We start from the raw sequence: 23,096 nt of genomic DNA, 5'->3' as shown, positions 1-23,096 counted from the left end.
ATGGAGAAGGAGGTCTCTACACCAGCCTCTGCGCCAAGTGCCGTGGAGTGGAACAGGAGCGTAGCGGCGATCTTGCTGGCTCGGCATCGCGAATTCGCACAGAATGGAAACGCCAATAAATCGCATACTCTCCTCAAGGTCCCTTCAATCTAACTCCCCACATCACCTTTAAACTGCAAATGCAAGCACACCAGGCCACACATCTGTGTGCACTTACACTTCGCCTTGTGACTAGGTGGTAGAGTGCCTGCGGGAGTACCCGCTGCCCATCCAAACGGGCGAAGAGCTCAAGGCCTATCGCGGCATTGGCGGTAAGCCTGCCCTCCGCGGCTCCTCCGTCGTTGTCTTTGGCGTGAGCCTTGTTGTGCAAGGAGGAATCTCACCGTTTGCGCTTCCAGCGTGGGCCTCCGATGAGCTGGACGTTGCCATTCGGACCTGCCTGCTCCACCGCCTTGCTGCCGATGCCGCGGCCGGCTCTCTCCTTCCCACCAAGCGGGAGGGAGAGGTACCAGCCACCCAGTCTGCTGGCTTCCTTGACTTGACGCTCGAAGACGAAGCGGAGGGGAGCGAGGCCACAACATCCAGCAACCCTCAGGCAGGCGAAGAAGAAGAAGACGTCTACGAGATACCTCCACCGCCCTCCGCGGCGGCCTCACCTTCTCCCAGTACGTATGCCCATCACGACTAGGCACGTGTGTCGTTCTCAAACTCACGTGTGCCCTGCCCTGTATAGCTCGGCGGCGTGGGAGCTCAACCCCAACACCTAATAGCCACCGCAAGTCGACCACGACCACCCCTTCGGTGCCACGCCAGCAAGCGAGTCATACAGCCGTTACAGGTACCGCCAAGATTCCGGGCATCGCTGACACTCCTCCTTCAAACCTGGGCCGGGCACTCACTTAAGTCCTTGGTGGCAGGAGCCTCTGACACTTTGTTTGTCAGTGACTGGCTGCAAATGCTCGGCTATCCTCAGGTAGTTCTACTTACGCCAATGAGTTGTCTGGGAGCGATCACTGACACCAATACCTCCGACACCAGTACGCGGACCAATTAGCGCACAATGGCTTTGCTCGACCCCTGGAGCTGCAGTTCCTTACCGCGGAGGAGCTCGATGCGATGGGCATCACGCTACTGGGTACCCAGGATTCGCTTCTCGTCCTATCCCTCGTTTGCTTGCATTCCACTTCGTTCCTCCGCATACGACCACCCACGCCTAAGGCTGCATGTGTAGGCCATCGGCGCGTGATCCTCCATGCGGTAGAGATCCTGCGGAAAGAGCTTGCCCAAATGCCAGCAGCCCCAATGCCGGTGGCAGCGTCACCGCCCAGCAGCAGCCGTGGCTCGTCTGCCCGGACGTTGAGCTTCTCCTCCCCCTCTGCACTTCCAGGTATGTGTCATACCACTTCCCTATCTTGAGAAACAAGGCCAGCACCCCGCTGAGCCCACGATCCGATCCCAGGAAGCCACAGCGCGCCCGTATCACCGCGGGTTGCTGCCAATCCGCCCGTATCTAGTGCTGTGAACAGCGCTCCTGCCGGCGGTACGATGAGCCTCCCCTCTGTTTCCGCTGAGCCTTGAGAGCCAAGTGTGCTAAATTAACCCGGTACACAGGCAGTACCAAACGACCGCGTCGCAACGCGTCGCTTCCAAATCTGCCCGCTGTGGTCTGCGCAGACGCAGCCGCAGCAGCCAGCAATCCACAGACGGACTCACCCCACGCCAAGAGGCTCCGCACCACCGCAGCCGCCCCTTCACCCTCTAGCAAGATGCCCGAACGCCTGCGCGGTAGGTCACCTTGGCCTTGTATGTCCTCGTGCCAAGCCAGCGCCCGACTCTGTGCGCTGTATATGGAACCCCAGGTGCGACCGACATCAAGGAGTTGTTCCCAAAGTACCTGGAAGTCTACGCACCAGACGGGGGGTCTGTGCAGCGAGGCCTGGCCTACTACCTCGCCGGCGCGGTGGTCATGCGGCGGGAGCTGCCCGACCGCCGCATCGAGTTTCGGGTGCTGGGCCAGCACGAGGACTCGTACCGGGTGATCTTTGATTTCGGCCCGAATTACAAGCGTGCAGAGTGCCTGTGCGCCCGACAAACCTCCGCCTCACGCCACCAGGTAGGGACACACTGCGCTGGCGCTTCGAGAAGATCGCTGCTCACCTGTGTGTGTGTGTGTGTGTGTGGTGTGTGTGTGTGTGTGTGGTGACAGAGGGGTTGGTGCAAGCACATTATCGCCTGTCTGGCGACGGTCGTTTGCGACAGCGTGACCGCCCCTGAGTGGGTTCGGCGTATGCCGGGGGCGAACGAGGTGATCGCGTTGGTCTCCTTTGACTTTATCGCGCGCTGCAACAACTACGCGCGGTACGAACGGCTCTCCCTTCGGGATGTACCGCATGTTCTCATCAGCTAAGCCCGTTGTCTTTCCCACAGCTCCGAGGAGTCGGCAACCCAAGTCAGCGCCCAACAACAACAACAACCTGCGGAAACCGCGCTCGAAGAGCTTATACCGAGCAGCTGCGCTGCGGTCGTCGGGGAGGCGGCATCACCTGTGCGGCGCCCTGCCTTAGTCGGTAGCGCATCGCCACCGCCACCGTCACCACTATCACCGCCGCCTACGGGTAAGCAGGTCTATCGCCCGAATGCTTTCACCGGACCCTGCGCGCTCCTCATCGCCCTCCACTTGTTGCGCCAGGCACCGCTCCTTCCTCTCCACCGTCATTGATTGTTGACAGTTGCGTCTGAGCTCACATCGCCTGTGTGCGTGCGTGCGCTTCTGATTCTCCAGGAGGGCTATACGAGTGCGGGTCCGCTGGAGCTCTTTCCCATCATGAAGCTCTACAGTCCTCGCATTGGACCGAGCCCTCAGTGCGTGTGGAACATCGTCAAGGCCTGCGTCAAGAAGGGCGCTGTCGCCATACTCGACGAAGGTCGCTTATGCTGCTTGGAGGGGGGGGGGGCTGTGCGTGCAAGTCTCACCCGCATGACCCCGCCGGTGCCGAAATAGGGACACAGAGGTGTGGTCTCACCGAGAGCGGCTGCGCGGCGGCGCTCGAGGCCGTGGACTCCGATAGGCAGAGACGCAGCCGGGAGGCCGTGCCCCTGCCCGTTGTCCCCGCATCCCTACTATCGCCGGCCCGGCAGGCCTCCCCTGCGGCGCAAGAGTTGGTGCGTGCCGCCAGCGCGCCCGCTCTCTTCCCTACATCCTCGGCTCCCCTTCCCTCGTTCGCTACTCCGTCGCCGCTGTCCAGCGCATCTGCCTCTTCGCCCCATCGCACCGCATCGCCGCCAGCAGCGCAGTCGTACCCGGCTTCGCTCTTTGCCGTCTCGGGCACCGGTGGTGCTGCCCAACCAGCGTTGTCAGCTGTGGACAGCATGGAGACGACCACCGAAAAGCCCGACAGCGACCACATGGAGACTCGCCCCTTCGTGTCAACGTGCACCACTCCATCTGCTGGCAACGGCGCCTTTACCTCAACCTCGACCTCTAGCTCAACCGCGGAAGGTCCAATCCCTGGCACGAGCACCAGCACGAGCAGTAGTGCAGCCCGTGGCTCTGAAGCTTCGCCGTACCGGGAGGCCAGGCGAGCGGCGGTGAGTGCAGAGGAGTTCAAGCGCGATTGGGAAGTGGTCCTCATCACCGACAGGTTTGGCTCCGCCCTACTCGCGTTCCGTCTTTTGGCGCTGGTGGGGGTGCTAACGCTCGCTCCGCCGGAGCTTTGCTTTCACAGTGCGGAAGCCGAAGGCATCACCAAGAGGGTGTGGGAGCACTTCACTGAGAGGCAGGAGTACCTCCGCGAGCGAGGCATCGCCATCGATCGACGCGGTCTCGCGCTCGGGGACTACATCTGGGTGGCCCGCAAGCGGCAGCACCCCTGTGGCATGCCCAGCGTACGCTGTGCACCTCTCTTGGCTCAGTTCCTCCTGGGCCGGTTCCTCACTAGATTGTGCGCGTGTAGGACCCGCGCGACGATATCGTGCTGGACTGGATCATGGAGCGCAAGACGATACGCGATCTCAGGGCCTCGCTGCATGACATGCGGCTCGACGACCAGTACCAACGGCTGAAATCCAGTAGACTCAACACTGTCTTTCTCCTCGAGCAACCCTTCACTACCAACCCGGAGCTAACTCGGTACCTTCAACGCTGCATCCTTCCATCGTCGTCATCATCGCCATCGTCATCTCCTTCTTATTATTATATATGGACCTTGTTCAGCTGACACTGTGCACGATCAGGGAGAGCTTTGATGCGATCATCGACTTCTTCCTGATGGAGATAGAGAGCCAGCCGCGAGGCCGAGACAACCTTTTCGTCGAGCACGTGCTCTCGCAGGACGAGACGGCGGCCTACGTGTGGCGCATGACCAAGCGTCTCCGCCGCCACTACGACCAGCACGGCCTCGACGGGACCGAGTACTCGTTTCGTGCCTTCCAGAAGGCCTTCAAGAAGGGCAACTTCCGCCAGTCCGAGCTGGGCACCCTGGCCAGTATGCTGCTCTGCGTGCCCGGCATGTCGCACACCGAGGCGATCGCGATCGCTCGTGCCAACCCCACGCCCACCGGCCTCGTCGACACCCTCCACCACTTCGAGGAGCAGCAACAGCAACAAGGGCTCGAGGCTGACGTCATGCTGGCCTTGTTGGAGGAGAGGAAAGCAGAAGAGAAAAGGATTCTTTAAAAACAGTGAAGGGGAGATGTGGCGGCACAAGGGCGGAGAGGCGGGGATGGAGGAGGCTCTGCGACGGCTGAAGGGTGCGCTGGGCAAGGGACGCGGGTGGACGCGCGGCATGGTGCGTGCATTGGAGGAACGACGATTTGCGGGCGAGGCCGGGGGCGGCATGGTGGAGCTACAGATGAACGGGCTGGGCCGATTACTGGATTTCAAGGTCGACCCTGCTCTCGGACGCCACCATGTGGGAGCCATCGAGGACCTCACCCTCACCGCGTGGAACAACGCCATGCTACAGGCAAGATCTACATTCATTTTTTGCATTATGCGGTATTTTATTGTAATTTTAAATACTATGTTGTGCAGGTGGAGCGGGCGACGATAGAGGAATCGCAGAACGCTCTGTTCAAGATGCTGCAAGAGGACCCTAGCGACACCACTGATGTGGAGCCTGAGCAGAAACACGATGGCGACGGTGACGACGATGACCGGCGCACCCCACAGTGAGCCAGCGTCAAAATACAGGGCGGCAGGAAGAGTACGACTACAGGGCCAACAACACCATTCAGCACGCCGGTGTGCAGTACATTCTCGACTCCATCATCGCTGCGCTCCAGAACCCCGAGAGAAAGTACCACTTCTTGCTTCCCGCCTGCCCTCACGGATCACTGGTGGGTGATTGTATTGTACCATCAAGAGGTGGTGGAGCGAGCAATCGGAAGACCTGAAGACCATCATCGTGCACAGCCTTGTTGGTGCGCGCCGTTGTGGCGAGGAAAAGGAAGCAGGCGAGGAGTCGCCGGCCGCCAGAACGTGGCGAGCGTTGTCGTTGTTGTTGTCGTTGTCGTTGTCATTGTTGGGTATCTGCAATGGATAGTTTTACAAGTGGATTCTAGTCTTTCATGGAGTACTGCAGGTGCATGGCATCACCACTCCAATGATTTTGAGTTTTAGGTCTACTAGGGTGGCATCCACAGGACTAGGGGAGAGCAGCTGTGTGCCTCCCCCATCCCACTTGTTCATCCATTCCCTCACATTTTGCCTCGCCTGGAATTCTATGCTTGAGGACTGCCTGTCTACACAAAGTGAAAAAGCACAGAAGAATAAATTTGATTTGAAAAAAGAAATGATGTCAGTTTTTTTGGTTTTCATAAATAGTTGAACCAAGATGAAGAGAGGCGGCTCGGGTAATCGCGATGATGATTTGCTGCGATCGTTCCTGCCACAATCATTTGGTGCCAAGAAGCAGAAGTTGGATGTGAGCGAAAAGTTGAACGAGACCAAGCGCACCAAGAGGGTTACCCTCGTCCGCAAACGTAAAATCACAGACGAAGATGCAGATGGAACCGAGGAACAGACCAGCGAATCGGGCATCTCCGTCTCGGAAGCCAGCAAGGCCATCATCACAGATGAAGGCCAGTCGCTGCTGGGCAAGAAAGGGTACGTCGTGATCGGGCCGCCCAAGCCCAAGACCCGCATCGTGGAGGAGATCGAGGAGGTGGAAGTCGAGGAGGAGGATACCGAGACCAGCGAGTACGACAAGTTGCTGCCCGTTTCGCACGAAATCAAGCTCAAGGGCCACACCAAGGTACCACCCTTCAACTTTGCAATGTATTCGCGTGTGATGTGGTCTAACCCGCACCGCTGCACGCGCCCACAGGCGATCACTGCGCTGGCACTGGATACGGGCGGTGCGCGTCTGCTGACGGGTTCGAACGACTACATGGTGCGATTCTGGGACTTTGCGGGCATGGACAGCGCGCACCGCTCCTTCCGCGACGTGGAGCCACACTCGGGCCATCAGGTGCGTTCGCTGTCCTACTCCATCAACGGCGACCAGTTCCTCGTCACCACCGGCAACGCCAAGGCCAAGATCTACTCGCGAGATGGACATGAAATGTACGTGCTGGTCTTCCTCTTCTTCGGCATTCCTCTCTGGACGAGCTTCTCGCAGTGCACACATCTAACGATTCTCTCTTGTTTGCTACTCGCTTGTTTTGGTACCAATTGCTGCAGTGCGGAGTGTGCGAGGGGAGACATGTACCTGCTGGACATGGGCAACACGAAAGGCCACGTCGCTGCGCTGACACAGGGTACGAAGAACGAACCTGCCAGCTGGTGAAATGACGTTGCTTGGCCGCACTCGCACTCACGAACGTTCACTCCAATATACACCAACAGGAGTGTGGCACCCGACGGATCCCAACACCTTCATGACGTCCGCGGCCGACAGCACGGTCCGACTCTGGGACGCCAACGACGTAACCAAGCAAAAGACGGTCATCAAATTCAGGGACGCCAGGAACACCACCCGCCTGCCAGTCTCCGGATGCACCTTCTCGCCTGACGGTTCCCTCATCGCCGGCGGTGGTGAGGTGCGAGCTTCATGACGGGGTTAGGGTGTGTTTATATCAGTGTGTGGCGCTGATGCTGATACTTTCGCTGTCATAGGATGGCTCGGTTTGGATCTGGCCGACCAAGGGGCCCTACGCGCGGCCCAAGCAGATGCTCCGCAACGCTCACGGCGGGGATATCTCGTGCCTCACGTTCTCCAAGGACGGATACACGCTTCTCACGCGCGCGCAAGACGATACCGTCAAGGGTATGTGCCCCTCGCCACGGTACACCGGCTTGGCTTCTGTGGTGCTGCTGCTGACGCTCCTTGTCGACTTCTCTAGTTTGGGACACGAGGAACTTGAAGCAGGCGGTCAACACGATGTCTGATCTGGTGAGCTTCGGCAACACGGATGTCATCTTCAGCCCCGACGAACAGTTCATCGTCACCGGCACGAGCGTGAAGAAGGGCGAGGGCACCGCCTCCCTGGTCTTCTTCGACCGGAAGACGGGCGAGAAAGTGCGACAAATTGGTACGTCGGTCGGCCGGCCTCGTTACGCTGCTGCGTAATATTGTTTTTTTAATCGACATTGCCTCATCGACGCGACTCACCTCTCCTCTCGTGTAAACAGCCGTTGCTGGTGGCAGCGTGAACCGTCTGCTCTGGCACCCGAAGCTCAACCAAATCATTGCGGGCTGCGGAGGTACCTAATTCCTCCTCTCCCGTTGTTTTGCGCATCATGCATGGAGGCTTGAAGGGCTCACACCACCAAATCCTCGGCACTGGTGTAGATGCGGTGGCGCGCGTGTACTACGATCCCATGCGGAGCACCAACGGCGCGCTGCTGTCGGTGTACAAGCAGAAGCGGAGGAAGGACCCGTCGGACAGCATCCAACACTTTGCCATCCACACGCCGCACGCGCTGCCCATGTTTAAGGACCAACCGTCGGCCAAGAAGCAGAGGCTCAAGGACAGGCAGGACCCCGTCAAGTCCCGCAAGCCAGACCTTCCCCTCAACGGCCCCGGCCACGCGTGCGTCATCTTCGCCACCGCTCGCACATACCACCATATATTGGTCTGGTCGTCTTTGCTAACCTTGGTGATGTTGATGATGTTATGTGTTTCTATGCAGAGGCCATGTGGGAAGCTCGTTGACGCACCACATGATGAAGACGCTGATCAAGAAGACGGAGAGGGAGGTCGACCCGCGCGAGGCCATCCTCAAGTACGCGCAGGAGGCCGAGGCCGATCCCTACTGGTTCCGGGCCTACAAGGACACCCAGCCGGCCCCCATCTTCAACCACGAGGCCCTCAGGCAGGAGGCCGAGGAGGAGAAGAAGAAGGCCGAAGAGGCCGAGAAGAAGAAGCGACGAGGCTAGAGCTGCACGCCGACCCGTCATGACGTCATGTTCGACTCTTGCGAACCAAGAAATATTCCACTTGTGTGTTCTTCTGTACAAACCGCGTGTGCGTGTCGTGTGTCGTGTGTGTCGTGTGGTGTGTGCGACGCGGCCGGTTCTTTATTGAAGGATGTGCAGGGTGCCCTCGTCGACGAAGTCATCCGCGCCATACTGCATGAACTCGTCGTGGAAGTAGAGGTCCCCTGTGTAACAACAACATCAACAACAACAACAACAGGATGAGGTCTTGTCGTCTTCAAGAAGAGAAAGAGGGGGAGGAAAAGAGGCTGCGGGTACCGGGCTTGACGTGGTCGATGAACAGCTTGGCGTGCAGGTGATCGATCTCGTGTTGGAGCATGGCCGCGATGAAGCCGCTCGCCTCGAGCCGTCGGTCGTTGCCCTCCGTGTCCACGTACTCCACTCGCACGTAGCGATGCCGCCACACTTTGCCCACCAGCCCTGCACCGCATAGCGATGTCGTCAGGCGCAAGCGTGTGGCAATGGCGTGGATGTGAGGTGGGGGAGGGTACCGGGCACGGAGAGACAACTCTCACTCATCGCGATCTTGTCCTGTGGTCGGTGCACCGTGAGCTTCGGGTTGAACAGCACCATCAGCGGCACCGCTACAAGTCGTAAAGATGAAAAATCGAAATAGAATAAATTTCAATTAATCAATCACACAAGAACATAAAAGTCACATAAAAATCAGCAGAACATCGACCACAAAAGAAGTAAAATCACAGCGTACGTTGGAGATTGGGCAGATCGGAATCAGCCGGGAGATGGACGATGACAAGCTGTTTGTTGATGCCCACTTGTGGAGCGGCCAAACCCACGCCCTCACTCGAGTGCATGGTGGCGGTCATGTCCCTCACCAGCCCGCGCGTCGTGCCACTCACGATGTCGTCCTTGCTCCAGGGCCGAGATGCCAACCGCAGCGCCGGACTTCCCATCCGCAAAATGCTCAACGTAGACGCTGCCGTGGTCGCCGGCGCAGTCGCCGCCGCGCCCTTGAAGATGGAACCCATGAGCGACGACATCTCGTGTTTTTTCAATCTCTGATCAAAAGTGGTTTTTTTTTGTTTCCTTTTATTTTGTGTTCGCTGAAGACTCAGCAAACAAGCGAGCTTGGACCCGTACAACAGAACAGAACAAGCAACAACTAAAGAGATGGAAGCAAAGGACGAAACCAAGACACTGTGGGAGGAGCTGCCCCACAAGGCCCTTGACAACGGCCCCGGCGCCTTCCAGCTCGCCGACGGCCGCATCGCCTACCTCGCCTTCGTACCCCTCCCATTTTCTATTGTTTTTTATCTATTATTGTTTTAATTTATTGTTTGTTTGTTCGTGGCAGGCCAAGAAGGACGGGTTCCCGAGCGTGGACCAGCGGGCCGGCCTCACTGTGGCGCCGAACGCCGGCAGCGTGGAGGACTTTGTCCAGCGGCACGAGCAGGAGCCCACGCTGGTGCGGCAGGTGCGCAACAAGGTGCGCAAGTGCGCGGGCTGCGGCAAGCCCAACGCCTTCACCCTGCCCCACTGCAACGGCTGCGGACTCGACCTCTCCACCACCGCCATCTCCTTCACCAACAACGTCTTCGTCGGCTTCGTCTACGGCATCGAGAAGGGTGCGTGCGCACACGACACGACACACGACACGCACCAATGACACACGACACACGACACTCATCAATGACACGCGCAGGTCCATTCCCGTTGACGGTGTCGCTGAGGTATGAAGATGAGGAGAGCCTGGTGTTCGACGACCTGCTGGCCCTGTCGCCGTGCCACCTGAACAGCGTGCCGACGACGGCCTACATCCCGGACTGGCGCTACCTGCTCAAGGACCCGGTGCAGGGCCTGGCCCTGATCGACCGCCTGTTCGGCCGCTGCTGGCAGGCCGTCGAGGAGCAGTTCTACGCCGACGAGGCCTGGCACGCCAAGATCCTCAAGAGCGGCGTCACCCTGGCCCAGCTCAAGGACCATGTCGTGGCCGGGTTCAACTACCCGCCCTCTCAATACCACCTCCACATCCAGTTCATCGTGCCCCCCTTCCTCCCCTTCCAATGGGCCCTCTACCTCCAGGGTACGCACTACTCTCTGCCGTCTTTTTTCTTTGTTTAATTTAATATTTATTTATATATTATTGATATTAATTGTGTGGGCTGGTGGGCACAAGGTGTGCACTTCACGCCCGGCAGGTTCTTCCCGGTGGAGTACGTGCGCGCGGTGCTGCAGCTCAACGCGCCGCTCGCCGAACCCGACACCATGCCCATCGAAGACGTCGTGTCCCATTACAAGGGTTTGTTTGCGCCACCACTCTCCGCCGCCATTTGTCGCGTTGGCTCATCGCGTGTCGCACGCGTGTCGTGTGTCTGTGTGTCGTGTGTTCGCGCAGGCAAGGGTGTGGACTACGACGAGGTTTTCCGTCAGTGCTACGCTCGCTATGGAGCCAGCCACGAGGCCCTGGCCCAGTGGCAGCGACAGGACTTTGGCGGCGTGGGCGTGCTCGGCGGTGGTCCGGAGCGCGTCTATCGCTTCACCTCCGCCGGCGACGCCCTCGAGGCCGCCACCGAAGCCGACGCCAAGGCCACGCAGGCGGCCGATAAGGCGGCCCTGCAGAACTACGGCCGGCCCTACACCGCCGAAGGCAAGCCACGCGGCAGCTACTACGGCCACACCAAGTCCTTCCCCGACTCCTTCCCCGACTACTGAGGCAGACCACAACTGTGAAAGAGACGAGAGCATCGCTTGTACACAAAGAAGAAGAAGAATGAAGAGTGGCGCTTTCTCTAACGCCTGGTAGAAGAACTGGTCACTGTGAACTCGCCTTGGTCGTAACTGATCAATGCAAAACCTCTTCTTCCAAAACGTCGGTTTTTACAGGTGGCGCACACACGCTGGCTGATTGTGAGACTAGAAGTGTACTCACTTGGACGATGACGAGGGCTTGGTGGTCGTGGTGGTCCGCTTGGCCTTCTTGACGGGTCGCGTGACAAAGTCGCCCTCGTCTTCGCCTTCGTCGTGCTTGCCGTTGCTTTCGCTGGCGGACTGCTTGGCGCCGTTGGTCGATGATGTCTTGGCCTTCGTCGACTTCGTCGTCTCCTTGCCCTTACTCGGCTTGGCCTCGTCCTTCTTCGTCTTCTTCTTCGTCTTTTCCTTCTCTTTCGTGTCCTTGACCTTGTCCTTCTTCTTGGTCGTTGTCTTCTTCGAAGAGGAGGAGGACGCAGCCTTCGTCGTCTTCACGACCTTCTTTGTCGGGCTCTTGGCGGTGGGCGGAGGCGTGGGCTTGGCCGTGGTGGCCAGCTCCTCGACCAGGCGCGTCAGTCGCTTGTTGAGCGTGGCCGCCGTCGGGAAGTCCGGGTCGTCGACATCGCCATCATCGCCCTTCTTCGACTTTTGGTCGTCTTCTTCCTCCTCCTCCTCCTCTTCATCATCCTTCTTCTCCTTCTCCTTCTTTTCTTCGCCCTTTTTCTTTTTGTCGTTGCCCGACGTGGTGGCCTTGCCCTTCTTCTGCGTGCGCGCGCGGAGCGCCGCGGTGGAGAAGCCGAGTTCGACGTTGTCGCGGAGATCCTTGACCCGGCCCCACCCGTGTCGGTGCACGCCCAGGAGCAGGTTGCGGTCGTCCTGGGCCGTCCACCAGTCCGCCGGCAGGTTCAGGTTCAGCTTCGGCATCTCCAGCGTGTCCCACTTCTTCTCGTGTTGCTCTGTGTCGTGTCGTGGTGTGTCATGACACGTCAGCACCGCCTCATATAAGTGGCCACGTGGACTGCATTCACGGCCGCAGTACGTACCGATGAGGGCCTTGAGGTGACGCAGAATGAAGAGCCGCACGTTGTACTGCTTGCGCTGGCGCTGGAGGGACTCGATGGGCTCGCCCGAGACGAGCGGGTGGGGCACCACGGAGAACCGGAAGGCCGTGGGCGTGGCCGCGGCCGTGGTCAGGGAGAGCTTGGGCTTGTTGGCCGCCTCACCGCCCTCGACCGCCGCACCCTCCGCGCCGGCCGCCTCCGTCGGACTCATCTCGTGCCACACATGCATGCTACATCTCCTCTCTGCGGGTCCCGCCATCGTCAGCAGCCATAGCGCACGCATGGTGTGTGTGCGTGTGTGTGTCTGTGTGTGTGTCTGTGTGTGTGTCTGTGTGTGTGTCTGTGTGTGTGTCTGTGTGCGGTGCTGTATGCGCGTACCGGTGAACTTGCCCTTGGCGTTGGTGGAGTTGGGGTACTGCCGTGTCTCAAAGTAGACCACATCGAGCGAGTACTTGCCCTCGAAGCCCGGCGCGTGCACCACCGCCGTGTAGAACCTGCGGGGGAGACATGGATGGTTTAGCTCAGCTGAGCTCAGCTTTTTGGCCGCCATAGCGCAGTGTTTGGGGCTGTGGAGTGAAGAAGGTACTCTTCGTCGGCCTTCTTCTTGGTGAGCGGGTAGGTCCGGAGGTAGCCGGCGTCGATGTGCTTGGCGTCGGAGAGCAGCGAGACGAGGAGGAACAGCTGGACCTGGTCCTTCTCCGGGTCGCGCACCTTGACCTCGACGTAGAGCACGTGGCCCGGCCAGTACTTGCCGTCGAATCCGTTCATACGGCCCACGCCGTCCCGCACGAGTACGTCCACCTCCATGGTACCTGTCGCAGCGACAACACACGACACACACACACCACACACACACACACACGTCAGCACATGGCAGACCGCGGGAAGCGGCGAGGCACACGGACCCTCGACATTGACGGGCTTCTTGGCATGCGCGGCAGCCCACTTCTTGTGCATGGTCATCAGGTCCGTCAGCGTTCCGGACAGGGAATCAGACAGCACCTGCAGACCCCACAAACGTTTTATCTCAGTTTATGATTGCATTCCATGCATTGCGTGTGCGTGTGTGCGTGTGTGCGTGTGTGCGTGTGTGCGCGTGTGCGCGTGTGTGGTGCTCACCTGAGCGTAGAAGCTCTTCTCCTCGAGGATCTGGCGGTACTGGCGTTTCCTAGAGCGGGGCTTGTCGGCGGCGTCCTTGGCCGCGGGGTCGCTGTTGTGGAAGCAGAGCTGGATCAGGCACTCGGCCAGGGCCTGCACCTGCTCCGGGTGCTTGGTGATGTTGAGGTTGTAGTTGTCCTCGAGCAGCTCCTGCCACCGGCCGTAGCCCGAGGCCAGCAGCCACGACTTGAGCACCTTCAGCTGCTTCGCATTCCACGCGCCCGACAGTCGCTCGCGCCGCACCTGCAGGGTCTCCCGCACCGGACCCTTGCCGCCGCCGGGCTGGCCCTGTCGGCCGGTCTTGCCGCCGGCCTCCGACGGGCTCGAGCCGTCGCTCTCCTCGGCCTCGTACTCGGAGGCCTCCTCGCCCTCATCCTCCGCCACGGCCTTGGCCGCGCGATGCCCGCGCCGCCCGCGCTCCTGCCCCATCCGCTGCACCTGCGTGCGCGTACGCTTGCCGTCGCCCACCTCGGCCTGGAGCTCCATCAGCCGCTCGCGCTCCTATGTCGAGCCGAGCGCAGCGTCAGTCGTACATCCGTGTGTGCCGTGTGTGTGTGCTGTGTGCCGTGTGCGTCGTGTGTGTGCTGTGTGCGTGTGTGCCGTGTGCGTCGTGTGTGTCGCGCAGTGAGTACCTTGTCGGTGAAGGACTTGTGAGTGATGAGCTTGACGAGGAAGGCGTGGAGTTCGCGACCCGAGTGGGCAGACTGGTAGGCGTAGGAGGCCGAGCGGGACATCATGCCCTCCTTGACCTCCTCAACCAGCGCCGTGATGTCGCGGATGAACTCCTCGCGCTGGGCCTCGGTCTCGACCTGGCCGGCGGCAACACGCGCCGCGAGCGACTTGGAGGTCTTCATCTCCGGCAGGACCTTCTCCCAGAAATTGTCGTCGTCCAAGTTGATGTCCATGTCGCTCGACGACGTGGCGTAGGTCACCTTCGACAGACCCTTAAACGCAGCCGCTGCTCCCTTCTCCTCCGTGTCTCGATCTATCATACCGCATCACAAAACACACAACACAACACACACACACACACACACAAACGAGGGCGGGTCAATGACATACTCGTACACACTCGGCACCGAAAGAAAGGGCATAAGAGAGGGTACCGTATTGGATAGTGTGAGCGCGGCCCAGAATGGAGTGGATGTCCTCGTTGAGCATTACGTGCTCCTGTCGCTTCTGCTCCTCGGCGTCCTCTTGGAAGAGGTGGTAGGCGCCGTACTTGAGCAACTTGTCGATGTCCTCCTTCTTCATCTCGTCGTCGTCGTTCATGATAGCGCTCTCGAGGCCCAGCTTCTTGGACACGATGTCGAGCATGTAGCTCTCGTACGTGTTCCGCGTAACGAAGCGATAGATCTTCACCTGCTGCGTCTGGCCGATGCGGTGCGCACGCGCCTGCACCCAACCACAACCCATGTTCACGTTAGACACACACACAACACACACACACACACACAACGTTACCTGGGCTTGAAGATCATTCTGCGGGTTCCAGTCGCTGTCGTAGATGATCACGGTGTTGGCCGCGGTGAGGTTGAGGCCCAGGCCGCCGGCGCGTGTGGAGAGGAGGAAGGCGAACGAGTCGACCTCGGGGTTGGTGAAGCGGTCGATGGCCGCCTGCCTGTCCCGCCGTCCCACCCCGCCGTCGAGGCGCTCCATCGGGAAGCCGCGCATGATGAGGTAGTCCTCCAATATGTCCAGCATCATCACCATCTGACTGAAAATCAAAACCTGCACAGCCGCACATGGCACCCGTCAGCTGTGTGTGTATGTGTTGTATGCGCGTACAGGGTTGGTTGGCGGAACAAGAAGGGTACCTTGTGGCCATCTTCGCGCAGCTTGGTGAGGAGCTTGTCGAGGAGCACGAGCTTGCTGGAGGAGTTGACGAGCGCCTGGTGCGCCAGCACGTCCTTCTCCTCGGCCGACGCCCCCTTGCAAGGGGGAGCGTCGTCCAAGATGCGTCGTTCCGCGCCCGCGATCAGATACGGGTGGTTGCAGCACTTGCGCAGCTCCATCAGAATATTGGTCTGCACAACCGAGGAAGCGGTCAGGGCACACGACACACACACGACACACACGACACACACACACACGATACGGAACGCAATAAAAGAGAGGCAGCCACTAGGCCGCACCAGCTGTGGCAGGTTGGAGTTGGACTTAGCGCCGCGGTACAGGAACTCGCGGTTCTTGTCGAGGATAGCGCGGTAGTACTTCTTCTGCGTCGAAGTGAGCTCCACCTCCACGATGGTCTCCTCCTTGAGCGGAATCGTTTTGTCGACGTCCTCCTTCATCCTCCTGCATTGATTTATTATTATGATGATGATGATGATCGCTGTGCGAGTAGGTGCGCCGGACGAGATGCGGATATGAAACACGGCATGTAAGGGAGAAAGGGGGGGTACCGAAGCATGTAGGGTCGGAGCGAGGCCTGGAGCTTGTCCACCTGCTCCTTGGTCTTGAGATCGCCGTACTCCACCTTGAACTCGTCGACATCATCAAACTCCTCCGGGTTGAGGAAGTGGAGCATGGTCCACAATTCCTGCGCGGCCGCCGCCGTGAGGCCACAGCGACATAGAAGACAGGGTCGAAGCCTCTGGGTGAAGGTACCTCGATGTGGTTCTGCATGGGGGTACCGGTGAGGATGAGCTTGTGCTGGGCGTTGTACTGGAAGAGCTGCTGGAAGAGCTTGGTCTTCTTGCTCTTGATGCGGTGGCCCTCGTCGATGACCATGTACTGCCAATCGATATTGCCGAGGAAGGTCTCCTTGAGCACCATCTCAAAGGTGGTGATGAGCACGTGGAACTTGTACAGGCCGCTGCCGCCCACGCGACGACCGCGCGAGTCGGTGTAGTGGAACTCGTGCTTGCGGATTAGGTTGCGCGCCTCCTCGGTGCCGTGGAACACGACGCAGTTCATGAAGGTCCTGCCCTCCACCTCGCGACGCCACTGCTCGATCGTGCTCATCGGCGCCACCACCAGGAATGGCCCTCTGCGTGATACACGATATCATCGACGGTGTTAGCAGTCGACAGATTTCAAGTGTGTCGTGTCGTGTCGTGTCGTGTCGTGTCGTGTCGTGTCGTGTCGTGTCGTGTCGTGTCGTGTCGTGTCGTGTCGTGTGAGGAGTGCGAACCTGTTCTCCTCCTCCTGGACGAGGTACTGGAGGATGGACACGCTCTGCAGGGTCTTGCCCAGGCCCATCTCGTCGGCGAGGATCGAGTTGCGGCGCTTGTACCAGCAGTACACGAGCCACTTGATGCCCTCGACCTGGTAGTCGCGCAGCGTCAGGTTGGGATCCGAGTAGTTCGGCACATACTCGGCGTCGTCATCGAACGCGCTCGGCTTGGGCCTTCGGAACGTTTTCTGTTGAATGTTGTGTGCGCCGGTGGTGCAAACGGTCAGCTGTTGAACGGGCGCCACCAACCAAGACGCAGAACACAAACGAAGGCAATGAATGAGGAGCGTACGCGGCTGGCGAGCGAGGGCAGCTTCTCGCGGGCCTTGAACTGGCGGAGCTTCTTGGCCCAGTTGGGCGCGAGGAGGCGGAGCTCGGCCTCGGCCTCCCACGTGGCGTCCTCGTAGGGGAGGGTGCGCCACTTGATCAGGTACTCCGGGCCGCCCTTGGCCTCCCGCCGCGCCACCACGCGATCCACGCGCACCACGTCCCGATCAAAGTGGCCCGCCTCCACCAGCTCCTCCAGGAACTTGCGCTCTGGCGCCACTTCATCCTCCTCCTCCTCCTCTTCATCTTCATTCTCCTCATCTTCCTCCTTCTTGCTCTGTTTCTTCTTATCCTCCGCCTCCTCCGCCTTCCTCTTCCTCCTCGTCGTCTTCATTTTTCTTTTCTTTCTTCGTTTCCTTTTCCTTTTCCTCTTCCTCCATTTCGTCCTTTTCCTCCTTCTCCTCCTTTTCCTCGTCCATCTTGTCGTCATCGCCCTTCTTTTCCTTCTTCTCTAGGCCCTCCTCTTTCTTCGCCGCGGCACCGTTGGCGTCAGCAGGCTTGGGGAGCGCGGTGGCGGAGTGGCGCTGGCGGTTGAGCAGAATGCGGCGGCGACGCGCGAGGTCGTCGAGCAGCGCCGCGTCCTCGTGCTTGGAGGCAAAGTGCTTCAGGCGCGCCTTGCCGCCCGGGATGGACTCGATGGTGGCCTTGTCGACCCACTCGACGTGAAGGTAGGACCGGCCCCGGTACTTGACCAGGTACTCCTCCTCCCCCTCCTCGCCCTTCTTGCCGGCCTTGCCCTTGCGCACGCCCAGCATTTTGTCGATGTGCAGCACCGCGGGGCTCTCCTCCTCGCTGGCGTCATCACTGCCGTCCTCCTCGTCATCGTCGTCCTCGTCTTCGTCGTCGCTCGCGACCGCATCATACTTGGGATTCCTGCTCACTTGACGAGACGAGCGCCTGTGTACGCGGGCGTGGGGAGTGGGCAAAAAGAAAAGGTAAGTGATCACGATCGCACCCAACGTGGGGGTTGGTGGTGGTATACCTCACAACGGCGCCACGCTTATTGGCGCCCTTGCGGGACCGGCGGCTGGTGCCGTAGTCGCCGTCTTCGTCGTCGTCGCTGTCTCCGTTCGCCACCTTCTTGGAGCGCTTCTTGGCGTCCTCCTCCTCTTCGTCTTCGTCCTCCTCTTCGCTGGGCTCGGCTCGCTTCACACGCTTCGCGGCCGGTCGCTTTTTGCGGGAAGAAGACCTCTTCTTGGCCTTGGGCGCGTAGTCCTCCTCCTCCTCCTCTTCGTCGTCCTCTTCGTCCATGTCCTCTTCGTCGTCATCTTCCTCGTCCTCTTCTTGCTCATGCTCGTCATCGCTATCTACCTTCTTCCGCTTGCCACCAGCGCTGCGCTTCTTCTTCGGCTTGGCCTGGTCTTCTTCCTCCTCTTCCTCCTCGTCGTCGCTATCCTTTTCCTTGGCTTCTTCGTCGTCCTTCTCTTCACTCTCCTCCTCGCTCAGGGCCTCTCCTTTTTCGAGCGACTTGAACGTGCTCGAAAGAGACCGACCCCCGCTGCCGCTTTTCTTCCGGGTGGTTCTCCGTGCCGCCCTGCGCGGTGCCGCCTTCTGCGTTGGGGCGTATTGATGAGCCGATGATCATCAAATGCATTGACAACTACACGCATGGCGATGTTGCCGCCAGCAAGAACGAGCAGTAGATGAAAAGAATTGGAAAATAATAAATTAAATGGGGCGGGCACGGTACGGGAGGAGATGCGGGGGCGGCCCGTTTGCGCGACGAAGAACGAGAAGAAGTGGGGGCTTGATCCAGGAGCCGACTCACAGGACGACGTCTTCGCGTGCTACTCGCTCCCTCGCCCGCCGTGGCGAAAATATGGGACAACGACCTCTTGGCTGATGAATCGCCCATCCTGCCGCCTGCCTCCTGTCCACGCACAAGAAAGCCCTGCGCTTCGGACTTGTGCCGGCATGTGGAGCTTCGGTTTTGGCGCGAAAGACCGCACCGTTTCCCGCCAAAAGTGTCACATAAAAATTCCAGGAAACAATATTGCTTGTCTGCTCCTCTCTCATCAAGAAGGGTGAACACAGTCGACTGCTTACTCCCAACTCGCCGTGCAACTCGCCACCAAGCAAGTTGGATATGCTAGTGTGCATGGCCACAACAAGCAGCAAAAACATGTAGCTACACCCACTGTAAATAAAACGTGGTGCATCTTTTGTACGTACTCAATGTTGATTCCAGGTGCCAGACATCGCCCACAAGCACAAAGTAAGTCAAAGAAGAGGAGGACAAGCGTGTTGTGCGTCGTTCGTGTTGTTCTTCAAAAAAGGAGTCACCCACTCGTTTGTGCAGGAGTTCTGTATTTTTCGTTGTCTGAACTGCGAAGGTCGGTGAGAACACGGTGTGTTTTAGGCGACCTTGTTGAGGACGACGTTGTGGATGCTGTGCAGCTGGGTGCCCCACTTCTCGATGAAGCGGTACTTGGCGCTCTCCAGCCTGATGGTGCGGGACACAAAAAAAAGTGTTGGCGGTGGGCAAGCAGAGAGGAAGAAGTGAGGAAACGTACTCGCCACGGAGGATGAGGAGCTGGTTGACCTGGTCGATGTTGCCGTTGACCTTGTGGTCGAGGATGAGGAAGACCAACAACTCTTGCACCTCGGCAGCCGTGATGTTCAATTGCTGCACCAGGTGCCACGGACAAAGGTCAGTTCACCGCAGCGCGCACAAAACCGAGAAATAAAAAGCTGCGCGGTCGTAGAAGAGGGGCCACCTACCTTGGCGATGAAGGGAACGGCCACTCGGGTGTAGGGCCTGATGAGCTCGAGGAGCACCTTGGTCCTGATCTCCCGGAGGATGTTCTTGATGAACTGCTCGATGAAGGGATCGCCCATGATCACCGTCTTGTTCTCCTTGAGGATCTTCTCCACCCTGTTGATTTCGTTGTGCTGGTAGGCGTTGAGAAGGTCGGCCATGGGCTTGATCTCGGGGTTGTTCTGCAGCCTGTGGGCAACACGCGTGCGAACGCACAACAAGGCGTAAGCCCGAGTGAAGTAGAGGACAAGACACCACAGGCAGGGGGGGGACGTGCGTCTTGGCCTGGGCATCGGCGAAGGGGCTGATCTCGCCGAGCATGAGCATGGTGGCGACGACGATGTACTTGAGGCACGGAATCTTGAGGCGGAAGTAGGACTCCTCGAAGAAGTTGAAGGCCTCGAAGAAGGCGGCGTAGGCCTCCTTGTAGTTGTGCTGCTCCATGTGGAGCTTGCCGCCGACGAAGTGGAAGATGGCCAGCTTGCTGTTGAGGATGCCCGGGTTGTTCTTGGCCAGCGCGAAGCCCTTCTCGGAGAGCTCCTTCGTCTTCTTGCGGTCCTTGCGCTCCATGTGCAGCTGAATCTGCAGCGCGTAGACGTCGAGCAGCAGACTGGCCTTCTTGGGGTTCTCGCTGCCGTCGGGCAGCTTGCACGACTCCTCGAGCTCGGCCAGGATCTTGTCGAGCTGCTTCGAGTGGAGGCCCTTGTCGAACATCTTCTGCGCGAGCTTGAGGCTGGTCTTGGACCACAGGTTCTCGTTCTTGGCAGCCTTCATCGCGGCCAGGGCCTTGCCGTAGAGCTTGAGCGCGAGCTCGGTCTGCGCGGCGGCAGCTGTGGAGACGGTGTTGAGGATCTTCTCGATGCCCTTGAAGAGATCGTTCTCCGAGATGTCGTTGGCCTTGGAGTTGTACGTGAGCAGCTCGTCGAAGCGCTCCATGAGGCGCTTCTCGTCGCCCAGCTTGAAGGTGAAGCTGATGATGCGCTTGAGGGCCTTGAATGACCAGGAGCCGTGCTTGCCCTGCCAATCCTTCTCCATCTTCATCACTTTCTCCAGACCAGCAATGGCCTCGTCGATGCCCTCCTCATCTGCCAAATCTGTGTGTGCATGATTGCAGGTGGTCACCAAGTCATGCCATTGCGCGAACACCAGTTAATGGAATCATAATAATCCCCCCCCCAACAAAAGCAGCAGCACCATTACAACATTATACAGCATTTGCGGCACTGGTCTTACCTCTGCTCATGTGGTACTGATTGCGAATCTTGTCCTCTTCCTCGATTTCACCCTCAGAGCCAGACCCCTCCTGGTCGGATCCACCCATGTCAAAGTCTTCCTCCCCATAGTCGTCCATGTCGAACTCCTCATCCTCGTTCATGAAGTCTTCATCGTCCGACATTTTGGCTTAGGGTATTGTTTTACACTCGATGCAAAGCACTTTTTTCGTGAAGGTAAAAAGAAAATGGAAAGCCAAAATTAATGTGGCATGACTGAAGCATTTTCGGTGAAGCATTTGACACCTGACCCGCATACCGGGCATACCAGTGACATTTAATAACTGGTTATTAAAGGGTTGTTCTTCGAATGGGCCGCCCCTTCAAGGAACAAGCCCGCCACAAAGAGCAGGAGCGAACCGGGTAGGCCCATCAAACAACACTCGCACACACGGCATACTCTCATCATCAGATGGAAGACCAGAAGGTTGGTGGGAGGCACAACAAGACCAGCAAACTGATCCTGAAGGAGTTCCAGGACACCAACTACAAGTCCTTCTCGGACGGACAGATCACCATCACGTTCCCTCACAACGATGACCTCACCCACGTCAAGGTGGTCCTCACACCCACCGGCGGTCTCTACGCGGGCGCCACCGTCGCGTTCACCCTTCGGCTCCCGGCCGCCTACCCCAACGAAATCGCCACCGTACAATGTGTCAGCAAGATCTTGCACCCCAACATCTCCAAGACCGGAGCGGTCTGCTTCAACGTATTTGGTGGTACAATGCCTCTCCACCCACACACTGTTTTCACACTTGACGTGACTCACGGACATTCGTCTTGGCCGTGGTGTGTGTTCACACAGCTGAGTGGGACTCATGCATGCGGCTGGTCGACTACGCGCACTCGCTCCTGTGGCTCCTCTACCAGCCCAACCTCGACTCTCGCCTTAACTCTGAGTGCCCGCACAACGGCCACGAATTCGAGCGGCTGGTACGCTCAGCGGGCTTGCCACCGCGCGCAGCCGCAACGCCACGTCGCCTGACATGCTCGCTGTTGCCCCCTCTCAGGTCAGGTAAATGATCGAGCGTGAGGAGCGGCATAGACAAAGGCAAGTGCAGGTAACGCCCATCACGCCCCGGAGCGTGGAGGAGCTGGCCGCCCTGTTCCGAGAACGATCAAGCTCGAGGAGGAGAAAGCCCGACCAATCGTAGTGCCGGCGCCACGGCGTGCCGCGCGCAACCTGACGGAGACCGTGGAAGAAGCCTCTTCCTGACCCACCTCACCACAACAGATACACACAACATTGAACAAAGAGTGATGAACATACATTCAACGGTCTTCATGGCTGGCCAGCGATGGCCGGGGGAGGTGGGCAGTCGCTCGACAGCTGGTGGAGAGCGGCGGCGCAGGTGGCATCGGTGGTGGCGTGGGATCGGAGGAAGCGGGCGAGGAGAGCCAGCGCGTTGTGGGCCGTGCGGAGAGGAGTCGCCAGGGCCAGCGCGCGGCCCACCAGAGCCGCGGCACACAAGTGCTGTCGGGCGATGCACAGCGACGACGCAGCGAGGGCCAGCGTCGACGCCGCGCCTTCGCGAAGAAGGTGGCGGGTGAGGTGCGGGAAGTAGGGGGTGGTTGTGAAGCGAGGCAGGTGAGGCGACGCGACGATTGTGGCCAGCAGCTCGGCGTCCACCCACGGAACATTCTCGTCAGTGGCAGACTCCTGCACCATGCGCTCGACGGCGGCATCGGCGAGCGATGGGTAGCGCGACAGAAGGCAAAACTTGCAGTACACCCGCAACAGCTGGTGGGGATCGGCGGTGGACTGGCGGGCGCTCAGCGCTGCGGCTATGGCCTCCTCCTCCTATTACACAACCCAGCGAGTCAGGCGACATGAAAAGCAAGCCGCACCCCGCCAAAACAGATTGCGACGTACAGCTTGGTCGAGGAAGCGCGAGGTGGGTCCTCGCCGCAGGGAGATGAGCATGACGTCCTCTTCGAGGCGCACAAGTTCGCCCAAGAGTCGCGCCCACGACGCACGCCAAACGGACTTGCCCTCCTCCATCCTATCGCCGATGCCAGCCAGGGTGAAGATCGTGATGAGTGGTCACCGGGCGGGAGTAATAGCAAAGTACAGTGTAGCGGGCATGAAAAAATATACCAGAGCAGCAGCAATTGAGCCAGGTTCTGGATTTGCTCCGCGCTGGGCGACGACTCCAACAGCCGATCGAACAGCGCCACTCTCTCTTCCGC

At 59.3% G+C, this 23,096-nt stretch overlaps 9 protein-coding genes across 9 annotated transcripts; 5 read left to right on the top strand and 4 right to left on the bottom strand.

Moving 5' to 3' along the window:
* Positions 1-1,766: 1,766 nt before the first annotated feature.
* Positions 1,767-4,675, top strand: ACA1_288560 (ERCC4 domain containing protein; the record flags this gene model as incomplete). Its single annotated transcript, XM_004367833.1, has 8 exons — positions 1,767-1,785; positions 1,860-2,113; positions 2,207-2,358; positions 2,428-2,545; positions 2,783-2,924; positions 3,002-3,885; positions 3,954-4,129; positions 4,234-4,675. The coding sequence occupies 8 exons, from the start codon at positions 1,767-1,769 to the stop codon at positions 4,673-4,675; spliced, it is 2,187 nt and encodes a 728-aa protein (XP_004367890.1).
* A 16-nt stretch (positions 4,676-4,691) lies between these two features.
* Positions 4,692-5,607, top strand: ACA1_288550 (uncharacterized protein; the record flags this gene model as incomplete). Its single annotated transcript, XM_004367832.1, has 5 exons — positions 4,692-4,910; positions 5,054-5,141; positions 5,171-5,297; positions 5,366-5,479; positions 5,583-5,607. The coding sequence occupies 5 exons, from the start codon at positions 4,692-4,694 to the stop codon at positions 5,605-5,607; spliced, it is 573 nt and encodes a 190-aa protein (XP_004367889.1).
* A 227-nt stretch (positions 5,608-5,834) lies between these two features.
* Positions 5,835-8,381, top strand: ACA1_288540 (WD repeat domain 70, putative; the record flags this gene model as incomplete). The annotated part of the gene is made up of 9 exons (XM_004367831.1): positions 5,835-6,254; positions 6,327-6,565; positions 6,683-6,759; positions 6,848-7,041; positions 7,118-7,268; positions 7,345-7,533; positions 7,634-7,705; positions 7,794-8,034; positions 8,135-8,381. The coding sequence occupies 9 exons, from the start codon at positions 5,835-5,837 to the stop codon at positions 8,379-8,381; spliced, it is 1,830 nt and encodes a 609-aa protein (XP_004367888.1).
* Positions 8,382-8,522: 141 nt separating this feature from the next.
* Positions 8,523-9,442, bottom strand: ACA1_288530 (polypeptide deformylase; the record flags this gene model as incomplete). The annotated part of the gene is made up of 4 exons (XM_004367830.1): positions 8,523-8,605; positions 8,700-8,861; positions 8,933-9,025; positions 9,151-9,442. The coding sequence occupies 4 exons, from the start codon at positions 9,440-9,442 to the stop codon at positions 8,523-8,525; spliced, it is 630 nt and encodes a 209-aa protein (XP_004367887.1).
* Positions 9,443-9,572: 130 nt separating this feature from the next.
* ACA1_288520 (uncharacterized protein) lies at positions 9,573-11,008 on the top strand (the record flags this gene model as incomplete). Its single annotated transcript, XM_004367829.1, has 5 exons — positions 9,573-9,686; positions 9,757-10,027; positions 10,105-10,485; positions 10,638-10,701; positions 10,798-11,008. The coding sequence occupies 5 exons, from the start codon at positions 9,573-9,575 to the stop codon at positions 11,006-11,008; spliced, it is 1,041 nt and encodes a 346-aa protein (XP_004367886.1).
* Positions 11,009-11,327: 319 nt separating this feature from the next.
* Positions 11,328-17,304, bottom strand: ACA1_288510 (SNF2 family Nterminal domain containing protein; the record flags this gene model as incomplete). The annotated part of the gene is made up of 15 exons (XM_004367828.1): positions 11,328-12,106; positions 12,194-12,454; positions 12,590-12,705; positions 12,798-13,023; positions 13,117-13,213; positions 13,331-13,870; positions 14,002-14,354; positions 14,476-14,764; positions 14,834-15,100; positions 15,187-15,396; positions 15,505-15,667; positions 15,775-15,911; positions 15,980-16,361; positions 16,506-16,774; positions 16,840-17,304. The coding sequence occupies 15 exons, from the start codon at positions 17,302-17,304 to the stop codon at positions 11,328-11,330; spliced, it is 4,554 nt and encodes a 1,517-aa protein (XP_004367885.1).
* Positions 17,305-19,229: 1,925 nt separating this feature from the next.
* On the bottom strand, positions 19,230-21,028 carry ACA1_288500 (PCI domain containing protein; the record flags this gene model as incomplete). Its single annotated transcript, XM_004367827.1, has 5 exons — positions 19,230-19,317; positions 19,388-19,500; positions 19,596-19,814; positions 19,906-20,726; positions 20,866-21,028. 5 exons carry the CDS (start codon positions 21,026-21,028, stop codon positions 19,230-19,232), a joined length of 1,404 nt encoding a protein of 467 aa, XP_004367884.1.
* A 287-nt stretch (positions 21,029-21,315) lies between these two features.
* Positions 21,316-21,891, top strand: ACA1_288490 (Ubiquitinconjugating enzyme subfamily protein; the record flags this gene model as incomplete). The annotated part of the gene is made up of 3 exons (XM_004367826.1): positions 21,316-21,625; positions 21,712-21,839; positions 21,871-21,891. 3 exons carry the CDS (start codon positions 21,316-21,318, stop codon positions 21,889-21,891), a joined length of 459 nt encoding a protein of 152 aa, XP_004367883.1.
* Positions 21,892-22,188: 297 nt separating this feature from the next.
* ACA1_288480 (uncharacterized protein) lies at positions 22,189-23,049 on the bottom strand (the record flags this gene model as incomplete). Its single annotated transcript, XM_004367825.1, has 3 exons — positions 22,189-22,707; positions 22,780-22,902; positions 23,005-23,049. Coding segments are annotated over 3 exons (687 nt in total), but the record flags the coding sequence as incomplete, so codon positions are not given.
* Positions 23,050-23,096: the final 47 nt, after the last annotated feature.

Source organism: Acanthamoeba castellanii (genome assembly GCF_000313135.1).
Source record: "Acanthamoeba castellanii str. Neff unplaced genomic scaffold scf7180000084777, whole genome shotgun sequence".
Taxonomy (NCBI): domain Eukaryota; phylum Discosea; order Longamoebia; family Acanthamoebidae; genus Acanthamoeba; species Acanthamoeba castellanii.
This window is presented reverse-complemented; position numbering and strand designations above follow the sequence as displayed.